The following is a 15998-nucleotide window of genomic DNA, read 5'->3' on the forward strand; positions in this document are numbered from 1 at the left end:
ATCGTTATGTAACATTTTTGATTGAAATAAATAAACAAAAAACATTATTTCCCTAAATATGCACTCCTGAAAATGGTTACTTAAATACGCAGTACCATATCTTGGCCACCACCCACGAAATGGATCCAAAGCTGACAGTAGAAGCGTTGACTACCATTTCAATCTTGCCACCCGCGAAATGGAGGACTGCACATCATTGGAGCCAACAGCGAAATGGCCACATCAAGGATGGCGCATGCGAATTGGAAGTGAGATCTTATTCCTTTGGTGTGAGATCGTAGATCTTTGGTGTCGGCGACCAATCGGTGAAGATGTCGCCGTCGAACAGGTTGCAGAACGGCGGCGGCGTCTGTGGCGGTGTCGGCATTAAGTATGGCGTTGAGGTATATAGCTACTTCAATTTTTCTTTTTTCATGTTCTTATTGTGCATTATTTTCTTATGATTCTTAACTTGGGGTGCCTTAAATGTGGTAAAGTTTTACCCTTTTCTTCTGGGTTTTATTCTGAGGTCTTATTTTCATTTTGTTTACACCCTTTTCTTCAATATTTTTTGGTGTCCTGTGTTGTGCTTTTTTAAACTTATTTAAGTCTCTTTTATTTTGGGAATGATGGAAGGTTGTGTATGTTTGATTTGTTTTTGTTTTGTTATTCCAACAAACCGATCTGAAGGAACCATTTCCATTTGAGTTAAGTGGCTCGATTTCTGATTACTTATTTAATCAAAGTTTTCTCCTATGAGTTAATATTCTCCACTTTTGGGATTTGGGATTAGTGGAATGGCTATGCAGATGAGAATAACGATAGGTAGAAATTGTTTTGAAGTTGGGGCAGAACTTGAATTCATTTGATTTCCAACTGATTTGACTTTTCATTTTCCAAATATTGTTTATTTTTATTCATTTCCAGTAACATACAAATTACTATTAGAGATACTGCATTATCATGAAGATATGGTAATATACAAAGTAGATGATTGTATAATGTGAAGACATGCCTATAAGGCTATAACAATGAAAGCGTCAGAAGTTTTTTACTTCTGGCCAGCAATGCATGGATGATTGCTTTTTGGGCTGTGATATCATGATACTGAACTCTCCTTATTCAGGTAGCTGATATCAAAAGGGTGAACGGGTTAGCCACGGATCTTCAAATCTTTGCACTGAAGACATTGAAAATTCCGTTACCGGGACGACATCCGCCATCCCCCTCTCCGACTTCGAGTGTACCTAATGGACATGCAAAGTTGGGGTACTACCATATACTCATGTATTGTGTTTTTTAATTCTTCCCATGTATCCGCCATTTACAGTTTGATGAAAATTCTTGCTGCTACTCTACATGGTTTTGCTTGTATCTTTTTTCTTTGGGGATGAGTTTTGTTTGATGTTCTAGGCTGTTGCTTCAATTCAAAATCTGTTGGTTTCACAAACTAATCTTTTTAGGATAAAATCATTGCAGGGATAATAGCTCGGAAAGAAGACCCCCACGTGCAGGTCAATACGGCATGAAGGAACCTCTACAATCCTTAAACCACCCAAGGAGAAGGTTTCTCCAGCCATGACCATTTTGCAGAAATACTATGGATTGAGTTCTTCTATAGCTAGAGATACATCTGAGACAGAATTGGCACTTTATGCATCTGATAATTCAGATCATTCTGGAGATGATTGGTTTCCCAAAACTTCACCAATTTCTGACCTTCGATCAAACCAGTACCCCAAGTCAACAAATTTAGTGTATGATTTATTGACAGGGAATGATGAAATGCATGAGTATGTGCCTCTTGCGGACATTGGAGATGTGGCCCAACTCGTGGATGCCAGAAGCGGGATGTTCCATTTCGCATGCGCTATCCTTGATGTGGCCATTTCGCTGCTGGCTCCAATGATGTGCAGTCCTCCATTTCGCGGGTGGCAGGATTGAAATGGTAGTCAACACTTCTGCTGTCAGCTTTGGATCTATTTCGTGGGGGGCATCTATGACATGGTTTGTAAACCCATTTCGTGGGTGGTGGCCAAGAAATGGTACTGCGTATTTAAGTAACCATTTTCAGGGATGCGTATTTAGGAAATAATGTTTTTTGTTTATTTATTTCAATAAAAAAGCTTATGTTCTTGTGTGTACTAATTCCTGAATATGCTAACTCTCCTTTTCAGAACCAATGCAAAGTTGAATACTATGACATAGACACTGAACAGAACAACAGATAGAGGTGAAAAAGAAGATTTACATACGTTTTCATTGCACTCGCTTATAAACAATCATTTCATTTTATTATTAGCCATTCCTTCCCATAGCCCTTTGAACTTTTCTTGTTTAAGTGCTTATATGTACTTCTAACATTCATCTTAAAAACGAGATTAGATTGGTGTGCCTGCTCTTACTTCTCTTGGTGGTCATGGACTCATGGACATGTTACGAACTGATCAGCACGATTTAAGGTAACTTGGCATTTGTATATATTGATCACACTATGTAGGACTCTGACTCTCTGAGGAACACCAACTTACTCGGCTTGCAAGTTTTTTATGACCTCCTTATACCCGTTTTCTTTTACTCCTGCAGCTTAATTTTGAGCAAGCAACAAATTTGTGAAATAGATTTCTTAAAAGTAACGGTAAGATTCAAAGAAAGGGTAAAGTTGGTTGGAAGACAATCAAAGGAAACTTGATTGGATAAAAAAGAGGAGCACCTAATGCCAACATCATTCTTTAAATTAAACAATAGAATAATGCGGTCATGGAATCCATCATAATTCAATGGCTCTAGTGGATTAGGTTTCAAGGACAAAATATATAAAGATATACGTTTTAGGCTATACTAGAAGTTCCTTAGATGTAATTAATGGACCACACGTCTTTTTCGCCGGAAATGGTAAAGCTTTGGTGAACAAATTCATGAGCAAATCCTTTCTTGTTATGCTTCCACTTCCTTGCAATTACGTCTTAAGTAAACTCAATGGCTTCTTAACCTTAAGCATCCTTTGCTTCGCTGGGTCGTCCAACGGTGCCTCCCAAGAGATATTGTAACTGTTGCCTGATGAGGAGCATGAAACAACGCATCCTGTTCTTTCTGCAGAAGCAAAACCCAGACACCTTACCTACCAACACAAATCTGGGAAATCTCAAAGGAACCACCCATCTAGAAAGAATCATTCAGAAACCTACAATATTATTATACATTACCTATCCAACTCAACCCTTGGAATTTTCTCTGTTTCCCCTTCTTCATCCTCTTCTTGATCCTCTCAACTTTTGCCCACTTGCCTACATCAGCATACACACCCGTCAATAGAAGACGATTCCCAACACTCTCAGGCTCCACCTCCAGCAGATGCTTAGCTGCCACTTCTGCAAGCTCCACATGCCCATGATTTCTGCAAGCAGCCAGCAATGCACCCCACACAAACAGATCAGGCTCAATTGGCATTGCCTTGATCATGCAGTACGCTTCGTCAACCTTCCCGGCTCTACCAAGAAGATCCACCATACATGCATAATGCTCCAGACGTGGCTCAATTCCATACTTCTCTTGCATAGTCTTGAACAGACTCTGCCCAAGTTCAATGTCACCGGCGTGGACGCATGCTGTGAGAATCGCAGTGAAAGTTAAATGATCCAGCTTGGCTTTCCCTTCCATCTCCATTTGATTGAAGAGCTCAATGGCTTCATCACAATACCCGTGATTGGCATACCCAAAAATGATAGAGTTCCAAGTAACTGTATTCTTCTCTGGCATAATACCAAAAAGTGTTCTAGCTTCAGAGATGAAGCCACATTTTGCATACATGTCAACAAGAGCACTCCTTACATATATATCTTCCTCTACCCCAATTGCCACAGCATAGCCATGAATCTCCTTCCCAATCCTCATTCTTTCGACAGTGGCACATGCAGGGAGAAGGGTGCTGATAGTAGCCGAAGTTGGGCAGAACCCATGACGCAACATTTGCTTGAAAGTGTCAAAAGCTTCTTCATTACGAAAATTCTGCACAAGCCCAGATATAACAGAAGTCCAAGACACCACATCAGGGTCCACACCATCATCAGTCATCAACCTGAAAATTTCAGAAACCATAGCAAGGTCACATTTTTGCGAAAACCCAGATAGTAAACTATTCCAAGTCACTAGATTTGGATTCACACCCATCAATCTCATCCTCTCCACCAAACTCCAAGCATCATCCGCAAGCCCCACTTGGGAGTACCCAGCAGCAAGTGCGTTCAAAGCCACCAAATCCTTAACCTCCATTCCGTCAAACACCTTGCGTGCGTCCCCAACTCTCAAGCACTTCGAGTACATTACAATCAACGAGCTAGACACAAAAGGGTCAACCTCAAAACAACACTTCAGAATCAACCCATGAATCTTCTGACCCGTGATTTGGTCCCCGACATGGCCGCAAGCTTTTAGAACGCTTGGAATGACAAAAACGGCATTGGGATTGGGCGTTTGGGTTGCCAGCATTTCTGAGAACACGGCAATGGCGTCGTGGTGGAAGCTGCAGCGAGCACAGGTTCCGATAAAGGAAATCCACCGGCGCACATTTGTTTTCGGAATTTTATCGAACAGTTTTCGTGCATGGGAGAGTTGGCCGCAGGAAGCATAGAAGGAAACTAAGTTGGAAGCGACAAGGCTGAAGCAAGCGATGCCGTTGGTGATTAGGTGGGCGTGGAGCTTCTTGCCGTGGTGCAACGCTCGATCACGAGCGTAGGTTTCGATGAGTTGGGCATAGAATAAGGGATCTGATCGGAAGGAGCGGTGGATGATGGCGTTTGTTATGGGAATCCTGGGGAGTAGTGTGGTTTTATGGAAAGCATGCATCGCAGTCAGTAAAGACGGGAGACACTGAATCGGACGCCCCAGATTGTGCTATGGGCAATAAATGGGTAACGGAATTGATCATTAAATAATTAATTTAATAGTTAATTTTTAGTATATTGCATAACATTTTTCATTCGGCTCCAAAATAATTGAATTGATTAAAGAAAGAAAAGAAAGTTGCTCGAGTGCGTTTTTTTAAAAATTGAAATTTGTTTAAATATATATGAAGCTGATTCCACTTCATGAAATAAGACTGTTGTTCAAATATGTACAAGATTATTTGGTATTCATTTTTTAAGAAGATTGGCAGGAATTTCCTTAGTTTGTCATTATATTTTAATACAAGAATAGTTAAAGCATGTGTGGCTGTGGACATTCCTAATATATGAACATGCAAATCTCTCTGAGAGTGTATGTATAGATGAATTGTTTTGTAAGTATGTTGGATAAATCTTAATAATTTACTTAAAATATACATTCTGTCCTGTCCAAAATGTCCTATATACTTTAATTATTCAAGTTGCACTCCATGGATAGCACATTGAGCATTTATTTTTGACCGGATATTGAGGCACTTATTAATTTCATAGAACTGCATGTTGAGCATTAGCCGCAAACATCAATTAGACAACAATAGTACACAGTAAGGTATTCTTATCATTTTATATTTCATCCTATGCCAATATTCAGTAGCCTACACATGAACACCCAAGAGTAGTATGGAATCCACTCAACACCAATTTGTACAAGTAGATTTAAGCATCTAAAAAACCAGTATTTCCTTCATCGAGGGGCTGAAATACCCCTTCCCTAAAAAAATAGAAACGAATATACCAACTCAGCAGTAAACTATGACAAAATCTTGCCTCAAAATCTCTCCCCAAAACGGAAAAAAACTGCACCAGTTCCCGAGTTATGATCAACGGCATATTCTGCTCTTACCAATCCAAGTTTGAGACCAACACCATAAGAAGATCCGTGACCCATTCGCCTGTAGACTTCTGTAGGATTCCCTTTGACATCCTTTGAGCTTCCTAGATCATTGCCATGCTCAACAAACGCATAAGCATGTGTACCCTTAACAGGTACCCGTAACTCAGCTGCTAGCTGTAGATGGAACAAAAAACTTCGATAGTTGTTCCAAAGTCACTAGATGATATGAAGATTATGAAAGTAAGTACTAAATGTTAGGCAGAAAATCACAAAAATGCAGTGGTTCTTACCTCGAGGATGTTTCTGGCTGCTCCAAGCTCACCCATGTTATAACCCCTTACAGAATAGGGACCCCCAAGAGGAAAAGCATCATAACTTGGAAGGTCACCAACACATCCAGCGTAGTGGCCATGAAGGACAACCACTGGTGGTGGTGGTTTCCCAGCCGCTTCCTCGACTTGCATCAACTGGATAAATCGTGTAATGGTTAACTGATAACGGTTAAAGAATGGGAAGTTGCTGCCAACGCCAAGGCCTTGATCAACCTGAACTGCGTATAAAACTAACACTGTCAAAATAAAAGACTGGGAAACATGCTCCAAGACCATAAACCTAGAAAACATTGATTTAGTCTTCAAATTACAGCAAAGTGACTATTTCCATTAAGCAAAATTAGGCACAAGATTCATTCTCAAATCCAAACATCAACACGTGTGAAATTCCAGTCAACTGCTTCAGTGGCCTGCAAACATAGGATTGATATTTCCAATGTAAATCTGACAAAATGTAGTTACAAATTTTAAAGAATAAGGATTCTGCAAAAGTCCCTTCTATATTAGGATGTAGTATAGAGCTTTGAAACAGTAAGCTTGCAAAGACTAGGTGCAAGGAGAAAAAGGAAAAAAAAGGAGGGTAAGCTGCCTAATTTCTAAACTATAAACTATAAAATAAATGTGCTTCAAAGGATTTTTCGAAATCATTTGGCCAGGCTATGGTATAGACATAGATAATGTAACAACTACTGGATGCAACTTTTTGGCTTCTACCCCAAAATTACGGCTAGAGATAAATGTTGCTATTAGGAAATAAAATAAAAAAAAGATGTTAGGACTATTTGAAATAATCTAAACACTATGGACAACAAAAGGCATGAATGTAGGATAATACGATCACCTGGAACACATTCCTTTCTCCAACTATAGCTCCATTCACAAACTTTGTATTATCTCGTGTGATGTTTGCCTGTAAAAATGCCATCCTATCAATACCAGTACCACTGAGCGTGGTTGGAGGTCCATCTGCACTAATATCTCCGCTAGGCAAAACTCTTTGACCACTGGCACAGATATGACTACTCTCATCACGTGTTGTTATATCTTCCATGACTAGTCCATAAGTGAATTTACTTTGACGTGTGAAATTCTGCATGGGAAACGAGATATAGCAATTAAGATATTAAATATGAAAATAAAAAGTAAAAAAACCAACAGCATAAATAGCCAGGTCAAGATTTATGTATATACGACAGTCAAATTACCTCTGTGATATTGGCTTTAAGACCAGCACGATCAACCCATATTGGGGGCACTTGATCCACCTGTGGTCCCCCAGTGAATACTGGACTCAGCTTTCGGTTGTTGAAGCAGCTTACACGGAGGGTACGGTTGCGTGGATGATATACGCCATCCAAATATGGATGTGCATACTCAAGCTTAAATGCAAGATCATCCTGTACCAAATACCAATCACAATATTCATGAGAAACTAAACTATTTAATCTACAACAGAAGTGATGAAAACTCACTGGTCTATTATAGGTAAAATACCTGAGGATTGAAGAAGTTGCTAGTTGTCAATGAACCAGAAACAGATCTATTCAACCCTTGCAGATTCCGATGTTCAAACCTAACTGTTCCTCCTGGCTGCAGTGAAGCCTATGCAAACGTTGAACACAAAGTAATTACATTAAAAATGCGCAACAACAATTCATGGATAATAAACAAATTGGAAATCCGCCATGACAAAATTACCAAAGTGGGAGGCCGTCCTCGTCCAGGGGCAATTCTCCACACAGTACTGACTTCAGCCGTTTTCTGATCCAACTCTTTTAGCTTAATTTCAACAATAATGCCTCCCTCGCTCTTCTCATCAGGCTTTGGATTCACCACAATGTTTGAAAACAAAGCAAGGGATGAGTTTATGTTCCTCAAGGCTTGCTTGGCAGCTTCAAAGTTAAAAACGTACCCTGGGCGAAGCTATTAGTTCAATACAAAATATCAGCACATTCATCTAAACAATCCTGAACTAGAGACACAGAACTAACCATATCAATCACATTACAATGAAATCACACGCACCTGCCTGGGAAGTTCTCTTTGCACCACCGGGATTTGGGTGTTGCCTTCAACAACATTCCCAAGCTTGTCCAGGAACATAATGGTCAATTGGGTAATATCCCCTTCCACAACCTCGCAAACAACCTCCTGGGTATTGAGGTTCCCAAAGTTTACAACCTGGGCACGAGTATACCCTTCATCATGGTACCACTTCTGGACATGGTCCCTTATCCTCTGAAGCAACCTGGCACTAACTGCTCCCTGGCTCCTCAACATGTCTGCTATCTCCCTATGAACTGACATTGGCAAAAGACATGGCCTTGCCCTCTCCATCCTCCTCTTGTAGTTCCTCTCTTTGGACCTGTATCAGTTCAGCCGTAGCACAACGAAGTAATTAACTAACTACCTACCAAAAGTCCAAAACTATAACTACCACAACTAACTAAGTAACTAACTAATTAACTAACTAACTAATTAACTAACTAACTACTATCATAACGAAGTGTGCTGAGACTCATTCTCTAACTAACTAACTAACTACTATCATAACTGTAAAAACTAACACGGCTAACAAACTAACTAACTAACTAACTGTCATAACAGTTATAACTGATTAACAGACCTGTAGTACTGGAGTCTCTCCTTGTCAGTCATGTCGGGGTCCATCTCGATGGGCTTGGGCTGAGCCATGAGACCGACGTTGATGCAGCGGAACTTCTCGGCAGACTGCCAGGTGCTCTCCGTGAAAGCGATGGTGAGGGAGATGGTTCCGTCAGGGTTGGTCTTCCCTTCCATGTCGATCTTCTCGAACATTCCGCAGGAGGCTAGGGTTTCCACCTCCTTCTGCAGCTGCGATTTCCTGTACACACCGCCGGGGCGAAGCGACACCATCTCGAAGAAAGAGTCGTCAGGTGCATTGATCCTGACCCGGAGGCTCCGGTCGAAGAACGAGATGTCGGAGATCTTGTACTTCTTGAAAACACTGAGCTTTTTCAGCTGCACCACGATGTTGGCGGGAAGACCGTGGGAGTCCCATTCCGGCGCCGGTGATTCGTCGGCGGCGATGGCCGGAGATAGACAGAAGAATCTTGACCAGAAGGATCCGTCGCCGCCAAACCAGCCTCCTCCGCCTCCACCGCCGCCGCCGCCGCCAAGGTTGCCGCCATTTCCTGCATTACCACCACTGCCGGAGGAGAAATGTGCGGATGCATTGGGGAGGAGGGAGCGGAGAGGGGAGGTGGAGAAAACGACGATGGAGGCAGCGGAGGAGAGGGCGAAGGTGGTGGAAAGGGTTTTGATGAGAGTGGAATAGGAGTGATCTTTGGTGTGGTCAGAGGAGGATGAAGAAGGGAGCTGGCATTTGAGGTAAGAGGATGTGCGGCACGGAGGGGGGAGGGTCGGGGTGGTGATGAGGTGGCTGGCGGCGAAGGAGGAGTTCATGGTGGTGACCGGTGAGTGTTGACTCTCACTGTCGCACTGTGACGGACAAAGGCCAATTTAGAGGAGTGCTAAAACCAGCAAGTTTTGTAATTTGTAGTCATTAATTAATTATTATTAGTATTTTTAATAGTATATATTTGTGTAAGAATATTCCTCTCGAGCTTTACTTCAATCTTGTGTTAATCCGGTGTTCTTGGCAGCTCGAGCTAGACTGGGAATATCTTGGTGAATTTGGATCCGAGCGTGTTACCTCCAAAAAAAATTCCAACGCATAAGTCAGTAAAAAATCACTTATCAGAAAGAGTGCATGATCAGTGGGTTATGTGTTTTGTTTTTATTGTGTGGCCTAATTATTTATTTTAGTTGATTTATAGGCTCCTCTCTTTGAACTATTCATCAGTCTATTAGTCGTGAATAGCTAGAGTCGAGATTCTTGAGAAGAAGAGAGGTCTGTTGATCATAGAGGACTAGGACCGAGTGAGGATTTTGGAGGGAAATGGTTTAAGATGATAAGTTTAATTTAATTTGAATTTTGTCTTATCCAATCGAGATATAATTCGTTTTTCTAAGATATGAGGGATATGATACGGTATAAAATTACTTACTTTTTTTTGGCTAATTAAGTATTGGTCAAATTTTAATAAAACTATTAGTTCCATAGACTTTTTGGCCCATTTATTTCATTATGTTTGTTATAAATTTACATTATCATCAAATATATACTACTCTACAACATTATTATAGAACATACGAATATCAATTCCACTTATAGATATTGAAATGAGTTCAACAATCTTTCCTGTGTTGGCCTGGTCAAATTACTAATTCAGGGTGATTCTAATTTGTTTGGTTTAGTAGCAAGAAAAACTGTTAGTCTACACGTGTAGAGAAAAGAATCCACAAATGGGTCCTAATGGTGCATGCTGAGGTTCTTCTTGATCATCATTTCCCAGTGCAAGAACCCCGGAAGCCATTGCATGACCACGGTTCATTCTTTGTTAAAAAAGCAATTATGTCTATTATTATCATTATTATATATTTTCCAAAGAAAGAGCAAATATAAGAGCAGATTTATTAAAAGGCGGAAGCAAATTTGTTGATGTAAAAAATTTAGCTACAGAAAAAAATGGCTCAACTCGAACGCCCTCAGAGACCTGGTGTTGAAACTTCAAAAACTCCCACCATCCATACCATGGAACAACTCCTCCGAGGTAAAATCATCATCCTATAATGTCTTTTGGCAAAGATTTGATTATGGTATATGCTAGTATTTACCAACATACATTCTTAGATGCTGAAATTATCATTCTAAGTTATTGTTTTGATGCACAACAGGAGAAGGGTCTAAAGTGTCACCAAAAGGTTCTAAGCTATCGCCAACAGGTTCTAAGATGTCAACCAACACTGCCACCTTGTCCTCCTCCTCCACCTCCTCCACTTCTAATTCATCACCTTTTTTCAATAAGTTGAGGCACCATGACTCGGAAGAAGACCATAGCCCGAACCAGAAGAAATCAGTCCTTGCCAAAGTGAAGGAGAAGGCTAAGAAATTGCGTCACAGCCTCAGCAAGAAAAAGCACGACGATGGAAACCAAACTCCCTCACCCAGCTCTGGCTTGGAAGACGAAGGAACACACGACGAAGCTGAATACCATGGAGCTCCAAGTAATCAAGACCTTAACTTTCAATTTTCTGAAAAGGTTTCTCTTAACTTTGATCTTATGTTGCTGTGTAAAATTATTATTTCAGTGTACGAATCTGAGAAGGCACATCAACCAAAATCAGGTCTAGGAATGCAAGAAAAATGTTTAACTCGGTCCTTCTCCAAGAGAACAACTCATCCAGCAACTGTGGCTAATGCTGCAGCTGGAGCTGCTACTAGCACCAATACTATTGATGCTGGTTCGAACAGGGTAGCGACGACTAGAACCTTAGCTCATGAACTGAACAAAGGATCACATTCTATGACTTCCAAGTTTCAAGGCCTCACTATTTACAAACCTGATGAGCTTCACACTTCAACATCACCAAAGGATGGAACTCAAAGTAGTTTTTTTGTTTCTGCTCCAAGTACACCTCCAAAGACATCTTCCCAAACTTCTCCAAGCGCAGCACGAATTTGGTCAGCTCCAGTGACCCCAAAAACTTTGGCTCCAGTGTCACCACAGACTCCTTCATGTTCATCTGCTCCAACTACTGGCAGGTATGCCAGCCCTGGCTCGCAGATATGGGATAAGGGTGTTTCGGTGAAAGAGTACTTGATGAACAAGCTTGAGCCGGGAGAAGATGAAAAAGCTTTGTCTCAGGTGATATCTGAGGCCATGAGTCCAAAGAGAACTCCAGGTGATGCAGGTGTGATGGAGAAGGTGAGAGAAGCTGTAACTTCTTTGCTCCGAACCGAGGAACCAAAACAAGAAGACACAACAACCACTATCACGACCACTGACACCAACATTGCAAGCACATCCTATCAAAACCCAGTATCTATCAGTGCTGCTCGCAGTTCATCTCAAATTCCAGTATCTACCAATGCTCTAGAAGGTAAAGCAGCAGTTCATTCTGGTAGTATAATCTGTTTATTTTTCCTCATATAGTTCTTTTTTGTTCTAAACATAACCTATAGTTCTTTCTAAATATGCAGTGGTTCAGGAAGAAAACCATGAAAGAATTCTTCAGGCAAATTGAAAGTTCCCATGATGTTTATGGCTACCTTGTGCTATATGTATTCAATTTTTGTTCTATATTTTTGTATATGTATCCAATATTTAGACTGGAATGATCATTTCCATTTACATTTGTAAATTTTAATTTGTATGTATTAATATCTTTGTACTCCATGTGGACTTATTGTATATTTATATTACACTAAATATTCTTCAGTTTTTTCTTTTAATATTTTTGCCATGAAAGATCAAAGCTAAATTCTAAACTTTAGTTATGAGCAACAATAAGGAAACTACCATTTTTCTCACCATAAAACATATTTACATGGCCAACGAATTCCAAGTGGGAGATGTATACATTGTATTACATTACATGCGCTCCAAAATTATATTCCATTAGGATTACAAGATGCTAGTTTAAGCTGTCACTTACTCATTTCAAGATTTTGGACTCAATATCTTCTAGGCTCAAGCCTTTTGTTTCGGGAACTGAAGATATAACAAAGATAAGTGACAGTAAAGCAATAGCCCCAAAAAGGAGAAAAAGGTTTTCTGCTCCTAGAAACTCCTGCAGAAGAAGCCAATGCAGATTAGAAACTCAAAGAGTTGACAAAGAAAGGTAAAAATGGTGAAGTTTACACTTGAATGAAAAGTGAACATGAAAGGTAAAAGGATCTAAAACCTTTAAAGGAGAGAATGCAAAGGTCACAACTGCATTTGAAGCAAAGTTTGTTAGAACAGCCAGACTGATCCCCCGTCCTCTCGTGCGCAATGGGAAAATTTCTGATACCATTAGCCAACTTATTGGGCCAAATGATACCTGCAATGCAAATAGAATTTAACATTAGTCTACTAAACAGAGAGGAACTGCTGTGTCTGTTCTTCTCAAACAGGATTGGTTGGAATCCCCTTTAACTAGCAGTAGAGAGGTCCATGAATTACAATTGATGTCAACATATATTGTATAGTCCAATTTGCAAGCCTGGTATTTTCTTTTCCACAAAAAGCAGCAAGGCCAATGACCAGGGGGTATTTTACCTGATAGCTACCAACATAAAGAAGTAAAGCCGCGACAGCAATAAGTGGGAACCCTCCAAGAAATTTATAATAAGCAGAAAGAAGAGCTAAAGAAAGGGCCTGCAGAAATTTAAAATAAAATAAAAATCAACAATAATGTGCATTTGACAAGTTGCAGACAGAATACTCCAAGAATATGTTAGTTTAAAATGTTAACGAATCCGTACAATGCCAGTGACACCTCCAATCAGAAGAGGCCTTCTCCCCAAATCATCAACTTTTAAGACAGCAATCCATGTCATTAGCAACTGCAGATTCATCAATAAGAATAAATTGTTGTCAGGTTCACAAAGCAGACACTCTTCCTAGGAAGGGGAAAAAGAAAACTAAATAGTTATACCTTGAATAAGCCAATAACAACTGAAACTTTGGTAGCATCGGCTGCAGCAGAAAATCCGGCACTCTAGATAAAGCAAAAATAGAGAATAATCTAAAGTGAGAAAAATGAAAAAGAAAAAATTCTATTTCAGAAAAGAAAGAAAAACTGAAATTATTGATAACATACCTGAAGAATTGGACCTGCATAATACAGAACACTTGGTTGGCCAGTTATCTAGAGCAAGAAGGTGTCTAATCAGAAAAATAGTAGATGGAATATTCGATATTTCCGTCAATAACACGATAAAAGCGGAAGGGGAAACTACAATCGTGATAACTATGAACTGACTCATTGCATAGAAGAGGCACTACCTGTTGAAATAAGACAAGCCCCCCACCAATTATGAAAGCTTTCAGATTGGCACCCTGAAACACCTCCAAGAAACTCCCTTCTGATTCCTGATCTGCATATGCAGACTTCAATGAAACAAGGCTCTCTTCTATTTGCTTCTCAGATTCTTTGTCGCCGGGTGGTCGGCCCCTTAATTTACTCAGGGAGAGAATTGCCTTTTCCTTCAAATCTTGAAATGAACCCTTCCCTTGAACTGCCCTGAGAAGCAACCACCTCGGAGAGGGAGGGAGACTCAACATTCCTAGCCCCATTAGTACAGCAATCGGAGCACTAAAGCCATACATAAACCGCCATCCCCCAACGGCATTAATCTCAAAGCTTCCCACAAAATAACCAAGCTGCACAATAGTTCATTCCCAACTCAGCAAGCTCTTTAGTTAATAAAAGAGACATAAAAGTCACAAGTGCAATACCAGAATCCCCAAGACAATGAAGAGTTCTTTTAATGATACTAGAGTCCCACGGATTTGTGATGGACATGTTTCCGCAATATACAAAGGAGCACCGTGCATGGCCTGCAAATCAATTCGTTCGAAGATGATGCAGTTATAATTAACATTACAAAATACATTACAGGTCATAGTATCCTACCAAACCTATACCAAGTCCATAAAGCAGCCTTCCTGCTAAGAGGACATTGAGCTCTGGTGCATACGCAGTGATCGAACCGCCAAGCACATATAACAGTGCTGCAACAATGAGTTGTCTCTTCCTCCCTAATGTTTAAGCCATTTTACTTGATTAATAAGAAGCCTTTTTTCCTGGATAACAACAAACTAAAGCTCTTACCAAGGAAATCAGCAACGGCATATGCAATAAGTGAGCCAAGAAGAGCCCCATAGAGGGAACCACTGACCTATGTATGACATTGGAAGTGAGATTCTAATTAGTATAGAAAGCAATAACTTCTCTGTAAATTTATAATAAATTTTTCAACTATGATGCTGAAATCATACCACAAGTCCAAGCTGAATAGCCGAAAGATTGAACCAAGTTATGCCACTAAGCTCAGGTGACTGTGAATTCAAATCAACAACTTGAAGCTCAATTATATAAATTATTGCACTAGTAATACAACAAAGTGTAATTGAAATACATTGAGTAACAAGTTTACCTGCAGTGAGATTGTGGCCCCTGAGGTGGCACCAATATCATAACCGAATAACAAGCCACCCAATGCTGGGAATAGAAACCTATATTTGAAAGGAACTGTATTAATCAATCGAAAGTGAAACAAGTAGATCAGGAGTTCATACATTTCAAAATCCACAGTGTTTGACCAATCCATGCACGTGCAAGTTTTACAAGTTAGCATCGTCCTAGTTCCAAGCTTTAGCCTTGAATTCCTCACAGGGATATCAACGGCAGAAGATTGAAATTTGGAAACAAAAAGGAACAAAATTCCACCCCAAAATCTATCAAACAAACCGTATAAACTTGTCACATTTTACGATTCAATCTAAACAACTTAATTTTGACTTTACTTGTTTCAAATGCTGTCAAACATGTAATTTAATCTGGCTTGAACCCAAAACAATGCAACTCCAAACTTAGATACATTGACCAATTTTGATCAAAATGTAAAGCAAGGCCATAGAATAATGAATATAAACAGTGTTACAGTGATAGAAACGTACGGAAAAACCACAGAAGACCAAGAGAATTCCTCTTGGTATGTACTTGTGTCAGAAACACGCGACTGAGGTTCCTCCCCAGAAGAAGCATACCCCTTCTGTGCTCCAACCTGCCCACAAGACTGAGATGCCAAATTAGATGAAAAAGCATGAAACTTTGAAGAGTTTTTCAGCTTTTCTTTTTGATGGGGTCCTCACGTGGAATCTGAGCTTAGGATTATGACCATTGCAAGAGAGAAGAAGAAACGGGTACTTGGGGACCAAATGATGGTTCATGGAAGTAACCATGCGGTGCTGATGACTGATGCCAACATTGGAGAGTTGAAGTTTTGAGCTCTTTATCCGTTGATGATGATGGTGA

General features: G+C 40.2%; 5 protein-coding genes across 16 annotated transcripts in view; 2 read left to right on the forward strand and 3 right to left on the reverse strand.

The window, feature by feature from the left end:
* Positions 1–2379, forward strand: part of LOC107629079 (transcription factor LUX-like) — a 3866-nt gene extending 1487 nt beyond the window's left edge. Inside the window, exons 2-5 of one of the 3 annotated variants that reach the window (XM_021117853.1) lie at positions 93–383; positions 1106–1266; positions 1459–2024; positions 2157–2379. The gene's annotated coding sequence lies outside the window, so the exon portion shown is untranslated. The remainder of the gene's footprint in view (positions 1–92; positions 384–1105; positions 1267–1458; positions 2025–2156) is intronic. The other 2 variants (XM_021117852.1, XM_021117854.1) reach the window with 2 other exon arrangements.
* On the reverse strand, positions 2602–4893 carry LOC107629077 (pentatricopeptide repeat-containing protein At5g59600-like). 3 transcript variants are annotated; one of them, XM_016331771.2, is made up of 2 exons: positions 3186–4893; positions 2602–3072 (listed from the first exon to the last, which is right to left on the reverse strand). In XM_016331771.2, exons 1-2 carry the CDS (start codon positions 4822–4824, stop codon positions 2939–2941), a joined length of 1773 nt encoding a protein of 590 aa, XP_016187257.1. In that variant the 5' UTR covers positions 4825–4893; the 3' UTR covers positions 2602–2938. The 3 variants fall into 3 exon arrangements, with proteins under 3 accessions (XP_016187257.1, XP_020973509.1, XP_020973510.1); XM_021117850.1 differs by having other exon boundaries at positions 2602–3100; XM_021117851.1 differs by having other exon boundaries at positions 2602–4893.
* On the reverse strand, positions 5459–9884 carry LOC107629075 (protein TOC75, chloroplastic). Of its 5 annotated transcripts, none has more exons than XM_016331768.2 (8): positions 8716–9874; positions 8115–8454; positions 7788–8012; positions 7584–7691; positions 7295–7486; positions 6931–7179; positions 6048–6302; positions 5459–5931 (listed from the first exon to the last, which is right to left on the reverse strand). In XM_016331768.2, the coding sequence occupies exons 1-8, from the start codon at positions 9531–9533 to the stop codon at positions 5692–5694; spliced, it is 2427 nt and encodes an 808-aa protein (XP_016187254.1). In that variant the 5' UTR covers positions 9534–9874; the 3' UTR covers positions 5459–5691. The 5 variants fall into 5 exon arrangements, 2 of the variants coding, with proteins under 2 accessions (XP_016187254.1, XP_020973514.1); XR_002358734.1 differs by having other exon boundaries at positions 5638–5931; positions 6048–6307; positions 8716–9884; XR_001617905.2 differs by lacking the exon at positions 5459–5931 and adding an exon at positions 6363–6499 and having other exon boundaries at positions 6156–6307; positions 8716–9884.
* Positions 10064–12690, forward strand: LOC107632335 (probable serine/threonine-protein kinase dyrk2). Of its 2 annotated transcripts, XM_021117857.1 has the most exons (4): positions 10148–10744; positions 10869–11198; positions 11283–12074; positions 12175–12690. In XM_021117857.1, exons 1-4 carry the CDS (start codon positions 10660–10662, stop codon positions 12216–12218), a joined length of 1251 nt encoding a protein of 416 aa, XP_020973516.1. In that variant the 5' UTR covers positions 10148–10659; the 3' UTR covers positions 12219–12690. The 2 variants fall into 2 exon arrangements, with proteins under 2 accessions (XP_016191516.2, XP_020973516.1); XM_016336030.2 differs by having other exon boundaries at positions 10064–10744; positions 10869–12074.
* LOC107629076 (D-xylose-proton symporter-like 3, chloroplastic) lies at positions 11917–15998 on the reverse strand (the record flags this gene model as incomplete). 3 transcript variants are annotated; one of them, XM_021117856.1, is given in 15 exon segments in its annotated part: positions 11917–12000; positions 12630–12764; positions 12879–13016; positions 13235–13333; positions 13441–13521; positions 13614–13676; positions 13779–13826; positions 13964–14341; positions 14417–14518; positions 14595–14719; positions 14793–14859; positions 14960–15019; positions 15118–15196; positions 15641–15759; positions 15836–15998. In XM_021117856.1, coding segments are annotated over 14 exon segments (1657 nt in total), but the record flags the coding sequence as incomplete, so codon positions are not given.

This window comes from Arachis ipaensis, chromosome B03 (assembly GCF_000816755.2).
Source record: "Arachis ipaensis cultivar K30076 chromosome B03, Araip1.1, whole genome shotgun sequence".
NCBI classification, from domain to species: Eukaryota; Viridiplantae; Streptophyta; class Magnoliopsida; order Fabales; family Fabaceae; genus Arachis; species Arachis ipaensis.